The 19965-nt window shown below is 39.1% G+C and overlaps 1 protein-coding gene across 1 annotated transcript; it reads right to left on the bottom strand.

Annotated features, from left to right (window-relative positions):
* Positions 1-4558: 4558 nt before the first annotated feature.
* Positions 4559-17971, bottom strand: GOLT1B (golgi transport 1B). The gene is made up of 5 exons (XM_065400412.1): positions 17830-17971; positions 13073-13164; positions 10314-10492; positions 6903-6984; positions 4559-5226 (listed from the first exon to the last, which is right to left on the bottom strand). The coding sequence occupies exons 1-5, from the start codon at positions 17852-17854 to the stop codon at positions 5188-5190; spliced, it is 417 nt and encodes a 138-aa protein (XP_065256484.1). The 5' UTR covers positions 17855-17971; the 3' UTR covers positions 4559-5187.
* Between the last annotated feature and the right edge of the window lie 1994 nt (positions 17972-19965).

The following is a 19965-nucleotide window of genomic DNA, read 5'->3' as shown; positions in this document are numbered from 1 at the left end:
GCCTGCTGCACTGATAACTCACCATGGGCTGGGTGTGTGTGTCAAACCTAGTTTATAATGACAGGTAGGATCTTAAAGTGATTTATGTACATTAAATAAGTCTCACACCACCCCGGGACATAGGGTCCTATTATTTCCCTTGTTTTCTGGCCCTTTTGCACTGCAGCCGATAAGAGAATAATTTATTCATACAAGAGGAGTCATCTCACCCTCTACTAAAATGCAGCCACATTTGCCGTGGAACATGGCATCTGTTGAGTAGCACACAGCACCACTAAACAAAATTTTAGCACTGAAGCATAGATACCCCCAAACACACATGGATTATATGAAAGTATAAATCAGGCACATGCACTTGTATCAGCACAGAAAAATGCACACATCTTTGAAAAACAGATCCTAAATATGGTTAGTTGTTATTAATATAGATCCAAACATTACAAAAGAATAGAAGCGTCCATACAAAATAAAAAGGCAATTCAGGTTGAAGAGCATCACAACAACTGCTTTACATCAATGCTGTCATTTCTCTGCAAATTCACATGAATATGAAAGCTGCTTTGGCAGATAATCAATACTCTGAAATTAGCATGGTGGAAAGAAGATCACTGTGGAGCAGGATCCCTTAGCCTAGGGAGCATAATGTATGTTTATCCTGAAATACAATCTACAGGACAGTACCCTGTCTAACAATGTAAATAACAAAACCCAAGACATTGTGACTGAGCTGGAGTGCTGAGACACTTAGAAATGCTCTTCTTTAAGGGATCATTAACCACAGGGTGATGATATGCTTTGCAAAATTCACAGCATAAATCACCCCTTATTTTTATCATTGGTGGGGGCTGAGCAAAAGCTGTGCCAAATAGTCCCTAATAGGTATTTTATTCAAGTTTTAAATAGTATATTTGTATATCCTCAACCTGGAAAGTGAGTCAAATTGGGTCCTCCTATTTTTTTTAAAAAGTGTTATACATGAAATTCTATAGTTTCTTTAGGCTATTCTCCACCTCCCATTCTAATAAAGGGATGGAGGTACCAAGAGCAAAATTAAGATTTTTTTTTTTTTTTTTTGTATCAGCAATGGTTGGTTTTAATTAACATTTAATCTGTATTTTGAGCCATACATTCACATTGTCCTCATTATAGGGAGAGATGTAACCAAACTAGGCATTTATCCCATTTTGGAGAACAGTTAAGTTAGCTAGTCTGACACTGTTGGTTCTGTTTTCCTCAGCCCTGCCTGTTAGGTATTTCAGTCAGGCAAGTCAGAAAAAAAAAGATGGATATTTTGTAGCTATGGGACCACATGGAATTTGTCAAGAAATGATTATGTAATTGTTATTCTAAGATAGCCCTGCCTTTATTTAGATCTTTACTTTAGATGCAAGACAAGTTTCTTGGCATCATTGCAGCTAGAAACATAGCTATGGGCATGCCATGGTCATAGCTGGGACATGCTACCCATCTCAAATTAAACCAAGGCATCAAGCACAGTTGCTTAGCGCTGTTAAATGCCAATGAGCCACAAGTAGGTTTAGCATTTATATCATTAAAACATTCCATCATACAGTAATTGTTACATTCAAACAGCATTTATATTACAGTAGCACCTAGAGACTGAGAGTGAGGCCACATTGTGCTAGGCACTGTACAAGCACAGAAACAGTCAGTTCTTGGGCAGGAACTATCTAAGGGTATGTTTACACAGCAAAGAAAAATCTGTGGCTGGCTTTTGCCAGCTGACTCAGGCGTGTGGGACTCGGGCCCTGCAGGGCGGGAGGGTCCCAGAGTTGGGCTCCAGCCCAAGCCTGAAAGTCTACTCAGGAATTAAACAACCCTGCAGCCCAAGCCGGCTGGCACGGGCCACCCAGGGGTTTTCCTTTGCTGTGTAAACATTCCTCTTCCAGCCTTTGTCTATTTAGGGTAACAGAAAGATGGGAAGTGAGCTGTCTAGAGTTACCCAGTAGATCAGTGACAGCAAGGAATGGAATATAGGCCTGAGTCTCAGCTGAGTACCTTAACCACTGGACCACACTGCTTCTTTGATTGCTGCTTGTAAAAAGTGTGTCAATTAAGAAATTCGGTTAAATACCAAGATGATATTAACAGTAGCAAGGGGATGCCTACCTAAGAAATGCTTGTCTGACAGATTTAATACAAAAAAGAGCCAGGTGGGTGAAATATCTTTCCAGTTACACAGAGCTCTGTGTAGCTCAAAAGCTTGTCTCTTTCACCAACAGAAGTTGGTCCAATAAAAAAATATTGCCTCACCCACCTTGTCTCTCCAATATCCTGGGACCAACATGGCTACAACAACATTCCAAAGATCTAATACAAGACACTCATTCCAGACTCCATATGCTCCACTATGCAATCCAGCAACACAGATAAGAACTGCAGTGTCCCTCTTCCTGCAAGCAAAATGGTATAGAATATTTTCTTCAAAGACGTGGCAGTTAAAAAATAAAAAGACATGAACAATTAATAGAAAAAAGTACTCATTTATTCAAGGTATGACAAGTGTATTTACAGTATTCCTCTGTTCAGGATAGATCTGTTAGTGAGCCTTAACGCAGCAATTATAAATTACATTTAAAAGAGGAAATGCTCCAAATATGTTTCTGTTACAGAAGATACATTTTTGCAATGACAGAAACACTTAAGGCTAAGGAGTAGTTTTTACTTCTTCCCCACCACGTACAGGTACTTGGCAAAACCGATGTTTGTCTTTGAGACTATGTTACCTTGAGGGATACAGACTGCTAAATGCTACACACAATGTTGTCCCCTCTCAGTTGAGTAGTATATTTGTCAGTCTCATTCCTGACAAAAAAACGAGCACCACTTGTGCGGATACTTGATGTAAAACTGTGAATTCAAGTAGAAGTGATGTGAATTGCAGACCTCTGTGTTTCACTGAAGGGCTGAGAGATCATGGAACAGCAAGACATTGTTCCATCTTAAAGATTCTGTCCAAAGTTTTTGTGGAAGAAGGTACTTGGCATAAGTTTATCAAGCAATTTTCTTCCAAAATGACTACAGAACAGTCATGTGGTACAATCCAGCTTTTGCACTTTAGATTACCTTTTAGAAGATAAGAGTAAAGACCTTAGCATTTTTCCACATCTATTGTAAATGAAGTAACATTGTCTGATTAAATAAAAAAAATTACTTGATTCCCATGATGCAGACTAGTATTTCAAGCCCATTTGGTTGTTCAGAAAGTAAATTATTTCACTAGTGTTAGAAAGGTGTTGCTTGAAACAGAACAGATACACAGGGGCAATTAAAATTGATTCTTCTCTTGAGGTAGGAGCCACAAGTCATATTTAGTCCTGTTTGTAAATTAACACACATGCCATCAGGAATATAACAAACCAAAAAAAAAACCCAACCCACAACCAAGTTCTTTCGTTATTAAAATTAAAAAGCCACAATGCGCACTGACTAAACTTAAAAGATGCACTGGGCTACCAGGCTATTGCCCTATTCATTTTGTTCCCAAAGTGTTTTGCATTTTACTTTCCACTACCTTGTTCCCCAGAAGAAAACAAAGTAAATGGGGATGTTTAGAAAATAATCCATGGCGATTTATACATCTACAACTGGAAAACCCACCACATATGCAAAGATGTTTTTAAACTACGTACTTCCAAAAATGTATATTTTGTATGTGATGGCTTATCCCATCTTAAAAACATTATAAAAAATTAGTTTGGTATTTTCTAACTTTGCAAAAGAATCACTTATTAGATTGATGAGACTATAGCTACTTGAGTCAAAAAATTCTGAGAAACTGCTAAAGTCAACGTTTGCACAGATACAAGTTACTTGCTGCTCACTTTAGATGAAAAATACTATGAATCTAGATTTATTGGAAAAGCATGTTAGACATTCCAACAAAATTAGAAAAATCACTACTCGCACTTTAATATGCAATCTTCATTTACCTCAATTTAGGCCAAAGAAAATTATAGTCCAGATCAGATACATGCTCTATAGATGCTAATTGCTTTCATGATTGACGGGATAAATAATTTAAAAATGACTGAAATCAAGCAGCAATTAAGTCATATAAATAGACACACAGACTGGCATTTGTTTTTCAGTTAAATTTGTTAAATTCAATTTTCCAGAAACTCTCACACACAGAGTTTAAAGTTTTCATTTTATTACTGTAAAAAATAAGATTTGTAACTTGTAGTCCTATGGCAAAAAGAAGCGAGGGCTTCCAACTATTTAAAAACATGTTTCATATTTGAGTAGGGTATATTTCACAGGGTTTGTGTAAAACCAAATGTATCATTTCATGAACTAAACAGGATATGCAAAAGTTTATTCAGTGACAAAGAGCTACATCCTCATCTTGATGTGCACAGGTAACATGAGTCAAGAAGAAAAAAAATCCAAAGGAGTGTAAGTCAGTTTCAAGAGTTCCCAGCTAAACTGTACAACTTCGGAACCAATTGCATTTTTAGACTGAAGTTAGTAAAGATTGACCTTTTGCATATTCCAAAACTGAAGGCAAATCCAACTTACATTTGGCTATGAAACATGAAGATAACAATGAAGTTTTATTTTAGCCACATATTTACAAAAAATGTTTACAGTAGAAGTGTAGAGGGGTTTCCTTTGTTGTTACATATACTTAAAAATGATTATCCATCTTAACTTTCATGCAAGAAAGACATCTTTTGTTAAACAACAGGTAATATTTTTTGCCCCCCCCTCCCTCCTTTTTTTTTTTTTTTTGGATGTGGCAGGTGGTGGGTTGGGTAGGTAGGAGGGGAATGCCTTAAAAATAAAGACCTGTTCACTCTACCAAACCTTCAAAATAAGGAGGTAAAGTACAGGCACCGTTAGTTCCATGAGGGTTCATTATGTTTAGCATATTTTCCAAAAACATTAAAAACAGTCTTGAACAGTTGTAGCATGGGTTATCCCATGACTTTCACCTCTTCGGTTTACTTCCCAAATTCTTCGAGTAGCTTGTCTCAGAAGCATGCTTGCTGAGCTTCTTGTCTAATGATGTATTTTGTAGACTATACATTTTAAATTAAACTTTTATATAAAGAATGTTACAAGCTTTTCCTTTGTTCACAATTTAATCTTTGTGCTGAATATTCTTCAAAAGCTTTATAAATAATACAATAAATTTAGAACCAGCCTTCTGCCCACTTGTCATTATACCATGTTGTTGCTTTCTCCAGCTTTATCTACAAGCTGTAGGAGAGAAGAGACAAAAAAAAAAAATTCTTTAAGTTACTTGCACGTTTATGCATGTACATTCAAAATGCTATCTCAGAAATATAAATTGGTACTTGTGCGCATTTAGTAGGTGACTGAAAATGATTATAGTCAAATAGTACTCACCAAGGTCTCATGAGATTTATAAATTTGTAAACATCAAAAATACCTTACATTGCAATTTGTGTTTCTGCATGATATGTTTTTCATGGATATTAATGGTGCAACATGAAAATGCAACAGAATGAAAACATAAATTAGAAAAATGCAGGTAACACTGCTAGCTTAATGGCCAAAATAAAATAAAATAATTAACTAAAAGAAAAAAATATCAGCCACTCATGCATTAACAGACCAAATAAGATATTTCAACTGACCATTACTGTGGATTCTCTTCTGAGCCTACGTAGGCTTTGAATAAAACATTAACAATTATCTTTTTAAACAGGATTTAACCCCATTAAGATCAATTTATATATATAGGTAAGATCAATTGCTGAGTGGAACATTCAATTGATCATGGATCATGAGCCAGACCTTGGCCTGGGACTGTTAGACTACAACATTCAAACAGATGAACTTGAACTTTAAAATGAATCAATCTTTGCAAACTGGACTTTGTATGTCTTAATTGTACAGCTTCTGAATTTTACAATGTATGTATTAAATGGTAGCTTTCAAGACTAAGGTTAAAACACTTACAATTACAAATTTCCAAATACAAAGAGACATATGCACAGTACAAATCCTAGGTTATCCTCTCTCTGGTGCTATTTGCCTCTCTCCTATTCCCTGGTTATTTCGTTAAAAGAATGGCAAATGTGAAAAACACAGATCTCAGTAAATGGCAAAACTTATCCCAAGCATAGTGGACCCGAATAAGTATTAATTAGATAAATGATTATGTATCACATGAAAGTTTATGGATCCGTTTTCACTTTACCATATAGTACAAAATAATACATCTAGTCTATTTCCTTATTATACCTGCATTAACATCAACAAGGCTCTACTTCCAGCCATCAACATGCTACATCACGATTGTTCTTCTGGCATTATGAATTAGCCCAATGAATTATACACACAGATCTCATTCATCTCATTACTAATATGGTACCAAAGGACCTACACAAAGGATGCTGGTGCCTAGAGACAGTTACTAGGCATATTCTTGACTCACCTTGAAGGTCTATGCTAGTCTGAAAGAGAGCAATTTGAAATTACTCTGGGGCTTTTTTATGTTTAACTTATGCAAAATTAAGTAGATCAAACATAAAAACCTAAGTCAGAATTAAAACCGCTCCTAATTTTATTTTTGACCCAGTGGTGCACACGAATAATGGAGTCTCAGATCATTGGCATTTGTAACATGCATATGTAATTCAAAACTTGAATATAATGATGCAGGGATAATCAGCTATAAGTGTCTCTACTTTAGAGACTTCAGTGGAAATTCGTTTTATTTTAATCTCTTCTTTAGAATTGAATATGACTCGTATGGTGCAAGAACTGTACAAAATGCATACACAGTAACCATTTATTGTTCTATGACTATGTGCATAGTATTTCTGCATTATTATTTGCTAAATAATACAACCACCATGGATTGAACAAAAAGGTTCAAACTTAATTTTAAGTAGATGAATACTTACCGAGCTTATACCAGGTAAATTCAAGAGATATCCAAGGACTGGCACTCTTCTAATAAAACCAACCACCACAGGAAAGAAACCCCTTTAAACAAAAAGATTCTGAAGTTACGTAGGTCCAACATGACGTGATATTATTCTCACATATTAGACTGGATGAAGGAATGAGTTATTTGAAATGAGATTGCATTAAAAAAATTACTTGTAGCTTTTTAGCAGAAAATAAGTTCTGACATATATATATGGGATCTACTAATTCAGGAGAGGAGGGAGAGAAAGAAGTGGCAGGAAAAAATACAATATTCAAAAGCTTTCCCCCCCCCTTTTTAAATGTTTTAAAAATCTCACCCGATAGAGGTAGGATTTTATAAAGTACCTAAGTGAGTTAGGAGCACATTGAGGGTCACTAGGGCCAGCAATCCTAACAATTGGAGTACTTTTGAAAATCCCACCAATATTTAGTAGAAATAAAATACATTTCACCAGTTATTTTATGCCCAAATATAGGATTAAATTATTTCAGAAGCTGACGCTATAGTACATTATGACAGATGCATGGGCTGATTTGATGTTTTAATGGGAAAGAAATTCTCTCAATGTTTAAAGTTTTGGGAAACTTACTGAGTAACCTGGGACTCCCATTGCAGATTACCAAAACTGGCAATTTAACAAGCAAATAATTACAAAAACAAAGGCTGTACCATTAAAATACCATCTGTTCACTTGTTTTGACAAGTTTCTTTAATCTATTTGATAGTTTATAGTATATCATTAATGCAGTGCAAATGCATTTTATAAAGTAACGAAGGCCTCAGTACAGCAGTCATTTATTAGACATATGCTGAGAAGTAGGAGTAGAGCTGTTTGAATAAATTCTCAGATATACAGATTAGCTATGTGAGAACTTGTGAGGTTCTACTGTAATTCCAATGGAGACTACTAAAGTAAATTTTAAAAAGTTTACGTAAAAAACTATGCATTTGGCCAGTTATTTCCTGTGGGGTTTTTTTTTTGTTTTTTGTTTTTGTTTTGACATTTTAGACTGATGTGTGGAAGAGAGCTTATTCTTCCTATTTGATTCTGCAGGAGACACACCTATTTTTTGATACTGTACTGTGTTACGGAAGTCTGCATGATATAACAAATGCAGCACCATAGTGGAGATGGGCTAAGAAATAGCAACCACTTGTTTTACAACAAATTTTAGATTTACCAAGTGTCAAGAAAAGAGTTAAATTAAAGATAAGTGGTTTTATGCGCCAAAGTCTTTTAGGTTTGAAAGTAAGACTATGAGAGCTCTTTAATGTCTCTTAGTTAATAAATAATCTAATTGTTCTGCTTTAAAAGATTGTGGTAGGACTCTGTGTGCATTGACTTTAGCCAGCCACTTCATTTCTTTGGAGATTGTTCTTTCATATATATTAGACTTCTGTCACACAGCAAGCACTGTTGAGGCATGAAGTGCCACCACGGACAACATTTCAGATTTTTTTTACAATGTACTTTGCTGCTTTTAAAGCTTTCAAGTGTTACCAAAGCAATTTTTCTTGCTTCAAAGTGGCTGATTAGAGATGCAAATAGCACATTCAAATAAACCATTTTAATACACTCAGTGAAATAATTCATATTATTAATAAGGCTATGATTTAGTCATGGTATTTTTAGTAAAAGTCATGGACAGGTCACGAGCAATAAACTGCCCAGGGCTGCGGCTGCTCTGGCCGGGGAATGCTGCCCGGGGCTGCGGATTGCGGCTGCTCTGGCTGGCTGGTCAGGGAGCAGTGCTGAGGCCAGCGGACTGCGGCTGCACCGGTTAGCCAGGGACCACTGCCAGGGTCACAGAATCTGTGACAGACACGGAACCGTAATTATGATTCCCTAAAGATGCAATGAGGTACATATCAACATGTGCTTTTACAACTTTAAAACAAAATTTAAGAGTCAATTTACAAGTGACTAAAGCAAAACTGCCTCTTTGTTAACATACCAATTACTGAAGGAAGTCTTAGATCAATGCATAACCATTTGCAAAACATTTGTGGTAATACTTTGCAAGTTAAGGATGAAATAACTTGGACCAACAAAAACAAGGAAGATCTAAGGATGGGACTTTTTAAAGCATTCTGCTTTTGACATAACTCACCTCCCACTGAAGTCAACAATAAAAATTCCATTGACTTCAGGAGGAGCAAAGGCAGGTCAATATTGAGCGCTTTTGAAATTCCCAACTTAAGTGTTTAAATATAGGACTATATATCCAACTTTAGTGAGTTAAAGATATTATGATCCAAATCACATTTCCTTTGACTTCCACAGCAACTGCATTAATTTTCACCTGCCACTGCAGCACCATGGAAAAAGCTTTAGTGGCTACTATACTGGAGTCATGAGTCTGTTAAATAGTTCTCAGAGTAGCAGCCGTGTTAGTCTGTATCCGCAAAAAGAACAGGAGTACTTGTGGCACCTTAGAGACTAACAAATTTATTAGAGCATAAGCTTTCGTGGGCTACAGCCCACTTCTTCGGATGCATGCTCTAATAAATTTGTTAGTCTCTAAGGTGCCACAAGTACTCCTGTTCTTTTTTTTAAATAGTTCTGATTTCATCAGAAGTTCAGGGTTAAGTTCAAAAAGGTCTATAGTGTCATCTATGTGACATTTTCCTCTTTCCCTCCCCAAAGGATGAGGATTTCAGCAAGTCAGAAGTGATATGAAGAAAAATGATGAATGGCTTCTTATGGGAATGCTAGGCACAAGTATGAAACTTACTATATATGAATAATGATTTTTCAGATTTACATAACTCACTTTTGTTAACCATATAACAAAATGTTGCTCCATTTTAAGTGATTATGCTAGGGATAAGCATTATGAGACATAAGGTGATTGGATAATGAAAACAAATCTGTTTTAGTTTGTTTCTCATACACTAGCACAATACCAAGGTTGCAAACACTAGAAGGAAATGTTAAATAAAATGTGGTTTTTTTTTCAAAAGAACATCGTGTTTCTTCAGATTTAAGCTAGGTTTTTACTGGGGGTGGTGGTAAGTTAGACAAAGTCCACATTTTAGGCCCAAAGGATATTTTGGTTCTTTAAAAAAATCCTTGCTTGATTGGGGGGTGGGAAGAGTGCGAAATTGTCAAGTGCAATTTTTCACACATATGAAACAATGTAACAAATATCAAATGGATTTAGGCAACGTTGATTTTAAAAGTATCAAACTAGTACATATCAAGTTCCAGGTTGTTACAAATACAAATTAATGATCTGTATAAATTATAAAGTGTGCTTAGAGATGAAATTTCAGTTTAGCAACTGTTGTGGAAGTAGTGAATGCTGCCAAATTAGCAAAAACATTTCCTCCTAATAACAAAAAGATACCAATGAAGAACCCCATTTTAAACAAGTCTTACCTGAATAAAAGGAAAAATCCATACATTTCAAGGATCATTCCTATCAAGGGCCAACCAATGAGAACTATAAGCACACCACCCAAGAAAAAGACTGTTGCTTTCATTTTGTGTTTTTGGAAGAAGAATCTAAATGTTCTTTCTAAACCAATAACAAAAGCCAAGCCAGCCACAAATAAAACCTGAAAGAGACAGAGACAAATCCAATAATGAATGAGAGAATATATTCCAAATGAATTTAGAGTTTTACAAATGTTTAATAACCATTCTACAAAGCTGGAAACATTATGATGTGGAAGTATTCATCTCAACCCCTTGTCCGTCACTGTTTGTAAATTAGATACACATAGGGTGACCAGACAGCAAATGTGAAAAATCGGGACGGGGGTAATAGGAGCCTATATAAGAAAAAGACCCCAAAATCAGGACTGTCCCTATAAAATTGGGACATCTGGTCACCCTAGATACACAAATCATCTACATTACAAATATAACCATGCCAGGAGTCTCTATGACGACAGTTATCTCCAAAAATTAAGGCATGTATTTTGTAATGTAGACATGACCCTAATCGTGTCCCTGGCCAAGGTTGTCTAATAACTTTTGGTGTACACAAGCCTTAGTAAGTGGCGGGTCATATCTTGCTCTACCTTGGCAGTGTTTCTTTAAGTCACTGACTCACCATCCATAAATTGTATTTAGCTGTTGTGGATCAACATAATGCATGATGTTTACAGATATTTAAGCATATTCATTATAACATAATGGGAAGAATTGAAGATAAAGTATCAGTCTTGATGCTCCTTGTTTTTCCACTACATCTCAGCTTTGATAATAGTTTATCAGTCTATCACTGTTGCAGAATAAATGCTACTCACTCTGTTTGACCAAGTAGTACCACTGACAATAGTTGATGCTCGGCCATCAGTATCTAATTATCTTTCTCTAATCACAACTGCCACCTGCCAGTCTGAGAACTAACCCTACTAGCTAGAGTGAAATATACTTGTGCTGCAAAACTCTCAAAGCCACACCAACTACATTTTAAAGGAATAAGACACATGTACTAGGTCACTTTTACTCTTCTACTCTCTTGTTGCATCTTTTTCTCTTCCTGGTATCACTCCACTTTTTTCCTTTCCTGTAAGGATAGTGTATCTTTTCTTGTGTTGTCTTCAGTTCTGTTTGCTCTTTACTTTCTCTCTAGCTCCCACTTTATATCACTTTCCCTACACTGAGTTATTTACCTCCTGCCCTATATTTATGGTTTTTCCTTTTGTATCCCAAATATTTATTTTATGTATGTTTTGCCATATACAAATTCTCTTTCTTGATACTTTGGAGGGGAGGGGCTTCTGCAATTATACCCACCTCCAAGTATCTATTTTGGGATTTTCATTCAGTGAACAGCTTCCACATTTGCCCTGCTGTCCCTAGCTTCCACAAGCAGTAGCAACAGAGTGAAGATGACTTAACCCCTGCTGCCCACAGGGTTCTGAATAGCAACAATTGAAAAACGACAATCCTCTAGTTAGTTTTCATCTCCTGTAGATGGGCAAAGCTGTGAACAGCAGCGCAAGCACTGGAACTGTCAGATTTAGAAAGGCAACATCACATCAGTTAACTTTCCCACATGAACTGAATATAATCTATTACAAAAGCAAGAAATTTAATTTTTTAAGTGAAAACTTAAAACTGCAGAGGATGAAGGCACTGACTAGTAAAAGTTCCTACTCACCACAGACAAGAGGTGGTTTTTTTCAATTTATTATTAGCAGTTTTCACTTAATTATACTTCCCTACCTCAGAAAAGTGTTAAGAGGCTAACTTTGTTAGTGTTTACAAAATATTAGAGTTCTTAGATGGAAATAAATATGCAAATTCTATTAAGTTACCTTACATACAAGACTGTAAAAAAGGTGTCAGAGGGTATGTCTACACAGCATAGAAAATCCTGCGGCTGACCTGTGCTAGCAGACTCATGCTCACAGGGCTCGGCTGCAGGGCTGTTTCATTGCTGTGTAGACTTCCGGGCTCGGGCTGCAGCCTGAGTTCCGGGACCCTCCCACTCCACAAGGTCCTACAGCCTATGCTCCAGTCCCAGCCCGGAAATCTACACAGCAATGAAACAGCCCCACAGACCAGCCATGGGTTTTTCTTTGCTGTGTAGACCTACCCATGACAGTCAATCTGAGAAGTCTAATGTATAGAATCAGTGGCACAAGCAGCTGCAGCACAAGTTTCTTCACTGTGGCTGACTCAAGTCTGACTCAGTGGTACCATCTTTAGAGTGATTGGGGGATTGGTTTAACTTTCAGAGTCAGTGGAAGTTTAGCACTTAAGGCATTGAACATAATCTCTCTTTTATACCAGATTCTGTTTTATTCAGTATAGCAGATTTAGACTATATCTCAGGAAAAGCTTCCTAACTGTAAGAACAGTAGGACAATGGAACAGACTCCCTTGGGAGGTCATGGAAGCTCCTTCACTGGAGGTTTTCAAAAGGAGGCTGGATAGCCATTTGTCTTGAATGATTTAGTCACAACAAATTCTGCATCTTGGTAGTGGTTAGACTAGATGACCCTTGTTCATTCGAAACCTAGGGTTCTATGATTCTATTTTCCAAGGCTCAGTTTCCATTTGATAATAAAAAAAATCTCAAAGGGGAACATTTAATACAAATGCATCATGTACTTAAAATACTCTACCCTTCCATGTCGAAACTATGTGTATAAACTAAAATGTGAACAGCAAACACTTACATTTCCAATAGCCAAAAGTGCCTTGTCAAAAAAGAGAATCATTCCAAAGAAAAGGAAAAACACACCAAAGCCCGTTAATCCCATTCCAATCTCTGCAATACAAAAAAAAAAAAAAAAAAAAGGTTAGTAAAAAAGTAGCACCAATGTATACAAGTATAAGAAAATTTATTTCACAAATTAAGAGTTGACATGAATAGGCTGCAGAAATTAATGTAAAATGTGGAAACATTTAGTTCCTATCTTGATGTGGAGGGACTGGGGGGGAGTTATGGCCATAGCGAATTCTACCTATTTAAATTGTTATGAGCATGGAAAATAAAATAGGGTCCTGCTTCAAGAAGTTTTCAGCTAGTTCATTTTAAAGCTTCCTATTTGTCATAAATGTTGTGATTTTAACTACCTGAGACTTCTCTGATGATATGATCTATAAGTAGTAAGTGTATGAAATGTACTGTATATTGTGCAATACATCACTAAATTAGAAGTTACATATTGAAATAGAGTTCGGCATATAAGCACGATTGTGCATGTGTACATCTGAGTTCTGTAGATGAAAATAAACACAGCTTTATCATTGATTTTGAGTGACTTGTTAGTAAATCAAAGTTTGAGTTTTTAAAATTATAGTTCATTAGACATGTTAGATTAAACTGCAAGATAAGTTTCAGTAGGGATGCCTGAAGAGCAAACCTACAAGATTCTTCTCTGCAACAGTGATCAAGATCAAAACACAAAGGGCTGCAAGTTTAGGCCTCATCTAGACTGAGGTTTCTGTGAAGTTCTCCTACATCTGGCTTAAACAGCAGCAAAGCGTCACCAGTCCTAGCACTAGTGTAAACCAGGTGACAATGTTTTAATCACAATGGATATGTCTACACTGCAGTTAGACACCTGCAGCTGGCCTGTGCCAGCTGACTCACTTGGGCTAAGAGGCTGTTTAATTGCAGCATGGAGGTTCCTGCTCAGACTGAAGCCTGAGCTCTGGGGCCCTCCCACCTAGCAGGGTCCTAGAGACCAGGCTCCAGCCCAAGCATCTACACTGCAATTACAACAGCCCCTTAGCCCAAGCCCCATTAGCCTGCATCAACAGGCACATTCCAGCAGCAAGTTTTTAATTGCAGCATAGACATACCCAGTGTCATCTTATCTTGGTCAGACAGCACAGGGTAGCTTATATATTCTATAATATATAGAATATATTAAAACCACTGGTAGCTTATATATTCTAGCACTTCCATTTACTAGCAATAGTAGAAGATTTCACAACTCTGTGTAGCTATATCTACTCTGGTAGCCTTTAACGTCCTTACTTTTGTGAGCTCATCTCTCAATATTGTTTAACACCATTTGATATCCAAATTATATTTCCGTGGACTGACTTGTAACAGTACATATTTTTAAAATTTGCTTTAATTTTCATTTTGATTGCAAACAGATTCAAGATCTAATTAAATTTACACTACTATTACAAGGACAAGATTATTACTTTAGATGTTCTGTTAAAAGATACTGTAAAAATCCACTCCCTAATCTGACATTCAAAAAGTATACACCCATATTTCACTGTAAACTTAAATATATCAAATATCAATTACTGACTGAGGACTATAATTGGAATCTGTCCTCTTCCCCAACTCCATTCACACTAGCAAAGGGAAACATCACGGATATCCTTATCAATTTGAATTCTGAAAAGGAGATGAAGAATCAACCACCACCAGGAAGCAGGTCTTGAAAGACGTACCAGACACCTGTTAGCCGTAGGACTAAATATACTAGTCACAGGCTGATAAGAGATGAATTCCTGAACATACTGCACAAGATGCAGTGACAACACCTTGGTGAGAAGAACAGACCAACCCTCAACAGCCGTTGCAATTACTATCATTTTTTGTTTTTTAAGTAGATCGGAAGCAGGAAGCCTGCCAAACAATCAGTGGGACTACAGCAGGATCACGGTGCTAAAGGAGCACTCAAGGAAGACGAGGCCATTGTGGTGAAGCTAAATGAATTCTTTGCGTCGGTTTTCACTGCAAAGGATGCGAGGGAGGATTCCCACACCCGAGCTATTTTTTTTAGTTGACAAATCTGAGGAACTGTCCCAAATTGAGGTGATCAACAGAGTTGGTTTTTGAACAAATTAATAAATTAAACAGTAATAAATTGCCAGGACCAGATGATATTCACCCAAGAGTTGTGCAATTTCATATCTGAGTGCCTTCAGAACTACTAACTGTGGTATGTAACCTATGGCTTAAATCAGCCTCTGAGCCAGATGACAAGGAAGACAGCCGGTGGAAGGCCAATTTTAAAAAAGGTTCCAGAGGCAATCCAGGCAATTACAGGCCAGTAAGCCTGTCATTTTAATACCCAGCAAATTGTTTGAAACTACAGCAAAGAACAGAATTATCAGACACATAGATGAACATGATATGTTGGGGAAGAGTCAACACAGTTTTTGTAAAGGAAAATCAGGCCTCACCAATCTATTAGAACTCTTTGAGGGTGTCAAGAAACACGTGAACAAGGGTGCTCAAGAAGATAGTGTGTCAAAGGCTTTCTGAAAGTCTAAGTCTAAGGTCCCTCACCAAAGGCTCTTAAGCAAAGTAGGCAGTCATGGGATAAGAGGGAAGGTCTTGCCATGGATCAATAACTGGTTAAAAGATAGGAAATAAAGGGTAGGAATAAATGGTCAATTTTCACAGTGGAGATGGGTAAATAGCAGGTTCCCCAAGGATCTGTATTGGGACCAGTGCTATTCAACATATTCATAAATGATCTGGAAAAAGGAATAAGCATTGAGGTGCCAAGGTTTACAGATGAGACAAAATTAGTTAAGATAGTTAAGTCCAAAGCAAACTGCAAAGAGTTACAAAGGGATCTCACAAAACTGGGTGACTGGGTAACAAAATGGCAGAGAAAATTCAATGTTGATAAGTGAAAAGTAATGCACATTGGAAAACGTAATCCCAACTATACATACAAAATGATGGGGTCTGCATTAGCTTCCTTGAGTCATAATAGATCTTGGAATCATTGTGAATAGTTCTGTGAAAACATCTGCTCAGTGTGTAGAAGCAGTCAAAAAAGATAATGTTAGGAACAATTAGGAAAGGGATAGATAATAAAATGGAAAATATCATAATGTGACTATATAAATCCATAGTAAGACCATAACTTGAATACTGAGTGCAGTTCTGGTCACTCCATCTCTAAAAAGATATATTTGAATTGGAAAAAGTACAGAGAAGGGCAACAGAAAGGATTAGGGGTATAAAACAGCTTCCATATGAGAAGAGATTGAAAAGATTGGAAATGTTCAGCTTTGAAAAGAAATGACTATGGTGGATATGACAGTGGTCTATAAAATCATGAATAATGTGGAGAGAGTGAATAAAGAAGTGTTATTTACCCCTTCACATAACACAAGAACCAGGGGTCACTCAATTAAATTAATAGGCAGCAGGTTTAAACAAACATAAGGATGTACTTCACACAATGCATAGTCATCATGTGGAACTAGTTGCCAGGGGATATTGTGAAAGGCAAAAACTTTAACTGGGCTCAAAAAAGAATAAGATAAATTCATGGAGAATAGCTCCATCAGCAGCTATTAGCAGCAATGGTCAGGGATGCAATCTCATGCTCTGGGTGTCCCTCAGCCTGAGTGCCAGACATTGGGACTGGACGACAGAGGATGCATCACTTGATTGCCTTGTTCTGTTCATTCCCTTTGAAGCATCTGTCATTGGCCACAGTTGGAAAGCAGGATACTGGGTTAGATGGACCATTGATCTGACCCACTATGGCCGTTTGGATGTTCTTAAGAACACCTCTGGCAATTAAAGAGGTCTTAAAGTGGGCATAAATTACATTTATACACACTTTAAAGGCTTTTTACACTGCCAAAGCAGTGTAAAAGAGCCTTAATTTAAAGAAAATCTGGCCCTCTGCCTTCTGTTTTTAGTAGAGTCTGGTTTTGTTATCAAGATTGCGTCCTGACATGCAGTTTGTTAGCTTATCAGATGTGTGCTACTTGTATAATTTTACTTGGGATGTTTGCAGTTCACTTCAGAAGTCGGAACGCAGCACAATTTTAATTTTGTTGCTTATAAATCTACCAGTTTTATTAAAGGATACACTAACAATTAGATACACTTCCTCAAAATTCAGTCTTCCAAATGGTGAGTATGGCTGGGACAACTTTTCCTTTTTGAATTAGAAGGTAACTAACGCAGGGCTAGCTCGCCGAACGGAGGCGTTTGAAAACACACTGTAAATAGTTACACACTGAGCTCCCCAGACCCCTCACTACCAGGGCTGCTCGGACTTCAGTCCGTGTTTGGCGCATGAAGCTAGTCCGAGAGATCCCGGGTATTGCAGAGGCCGCCCGGCGCACGTGTCCAGCGGGAGGGGAGGGTGGCCAGCCGGAGACGAGCGGAAACGACCCGAAACGACCCTGGAGCCGGCAAGGCCCTTCCCCCGCCCACAACAGGGGTGAAGGGGATTTCCCCCCTTCACCTGCGAACAGGAAGCGGGAGGAGAGCGCGGCGCAGACCCCGGCTCCCGGAACAAAGGGGCAGCGGCCAGGCGCGCTCGGGCTCACCCCCGAGCTGGACGCCGCCGTTCCGCTCAAGACTCCCCCCCTCCCCGGAGCTCCCCGACAGAGCCCCCCCTGCCAGCGCCCCCCAGCAACCGCCAGCGCCCCAGGAGCCCCCGCCCGGAGCCTCCAGCCGCAGGGCCGGGCGGACGCTTACTCTGGGTGTCGGTGAGGGAGATCATGGTGGCGGCGAGGCCGGTGGCGGCGGCAGCAGCAGGGAACTAGGGAGGGGGGAGGTGGCTGGAAGCGGCGGCAGAAGCGGCCGCCACGTCTTCCGGAAACACGCAGCCCCCCGCTCCCCTCTCCCCGGCACCGCCCATTGGCGGAAGTCGGGCCAATCAACGCCTACTTTGTTCGCTTCCCTCCCGCTGCCCTCGCGGTATGGGGGCTCAGCCGGACCAATCCTAGCGGGGCGCGCTCTGTGATTGGCCGGGAGAGGCCGGAGCCGGCTGCGGAAGTTGCGGCGGGCTGGGAAAGGGAGGGAAGAGCGCGAGCGGGCGGGAAACCGAGGCGCCGCCGCCGAGAGTGAAAGGTGAGTGCGGCGGCTGCAGGCGGGGTGGGGGCTTAGGACGGGCGGGCTGAGCCTAACGCGTGGGAAGGGCCGGGGTGAGTTCACGTGGGGATGGGATAGGAGGAGTAGGGGTGGCGGTATCAGCCTATCCCTTCCCACGTGCACCACGCAGGGCGGGAGCAGGGGAAGGAAGGGTAAAGGGAGCGGTAGAGATGTAGGGGCAGGGCGGGGTATCATATGTGGGGCAAGAGCTATTCAATGACTGACTAAAACAGAAGCTGAGGAAATTCCCTCTCAGCGCTCCCCTCCCCAAGCATAGAGGTTTAGGGCTAGAAGGAATCACTGTGCTCATCTAGTCTGACCTGTGTAACACAGGCCCTGACTTTCAGCTTTCCCCAGGGGTTTTCCAAGCCCGCTCTGCCCAAAGGCCCTGCCCCACACTCCACTCCTTCCCCTAAGGCTCCACCCCACCCTGCCTCTTCCTGCCCCCACCCCAACCCCACCACCTGAAGCTCCACCCCTGGTCCTCCCCCTCCTGTCAGTGCCTCCTGACCACTGGCAGACAGCTGATGGGGGGAGGGAGGGTGTGTGCTACTATTTTTTTTTTCTATGGGTGCTCCAGCCCTTTGAGCACCCACTGAGTCGGTGCCTATACTGTGTAACATAGAACCATAGGACTTCCCTGGATTAATACCTTTTTTTGGTGGTGGTCTTTAAAGCAGTGTGAATGTCCAATATGCAAAAACACCCCCACCACTTAATTGCTAAATAACAATTCACTACCTCCAGCTTCAGTAAATTCTCAGCTGGGTTGGATAGGCATTGTCCACCTAGTCCTCACCTTCCCTTTTTTGTGGCTTGCCATATGCTCTGTCTGCTGTTGACTTTAGCCATCCCTCTCCTAAGGAAATTCACCAATGAATCACTACATGAGCATTCTGGTACAGTTTGCCAGATGCACATTTTCCATATAAACATCCTCTATCCAGCTGAATCATCTTCTGTCTATACTTAGCCTATTTGAGATGTTCAGCTGCCTCTCTCTACAGGGTGGAGCATGTAATTTAACACTTTCCTTCTCTTTTAAAAAAATTCTTTATCCTTGGACATGGTCATTAAATCTCTTGACATGATGATATTCCTGCACTTGCCATACTCCTCTTATTTGCTGTTGACTGATACTTATGTTGAGTTAGTTTTAAGTACAGTAGAACCTCAGAGTTATGAATACCTTGGGAATGGAGGTTGTTCATAACTCTGAAATGTTCATAACTCTAAACAAAATGTCATAGCTGTTCTTTTAAAAGTTTACAACTGAACAGTTTATTAGAAAAAAATGCTACTTTTTTTTTTTTTTTTTTTTTGTAGTTTACATTTAACACTGTACTGTACTGGCTTTTTTTTTGTTGGTCTCTGCTGCTGTCTGATTATGTACTTCCAGTTCCAAATGAGGTGTCTGGTTGAATGGTCAGTTCATAACTCTGAGGTTCTTCTGTATGCTTTTTAACTTTTGCGAGCTTGGGATTTTTTTCCTGTGCGTTTTAATGAGATCCTGAACATCTCATCTCGCTTTTTTGTTGTTGAATTATCTAACGCAGCTTGATAAGCCACAGCTTGCTTGTGAAGCTAACCTTGCTTTAGTTTATCTAACTTTAAGCTTTTTGCCGTGCTTTACTAACATCATGGTTCTTTTTAGAGTTTGACTCTTCTGAGGTTTTATTTTGGAAACTGGATGGCAAGTGAGATACAGAGCTTGTCACCTCTAGACTGCTGGCTTGAATC

Source organism: Emys orbicularis, chromosome 1, assembly GCF_028017835.1.
Source record: "Emys orbicularis isolate rEmyOrb1 chromosome 1, rEmyOrb1.hap1, whole genome shotgun sequence".
Classification (NCBI taxonomy): domain Eukaryota; kingdom Metazoa; phylum Chordata; order Testudines; family Emydidae; genus Emys; species Emys orbicularis.
This window is presented reverse-complemented; position numbering and strand designations above follow the sequence as displayed.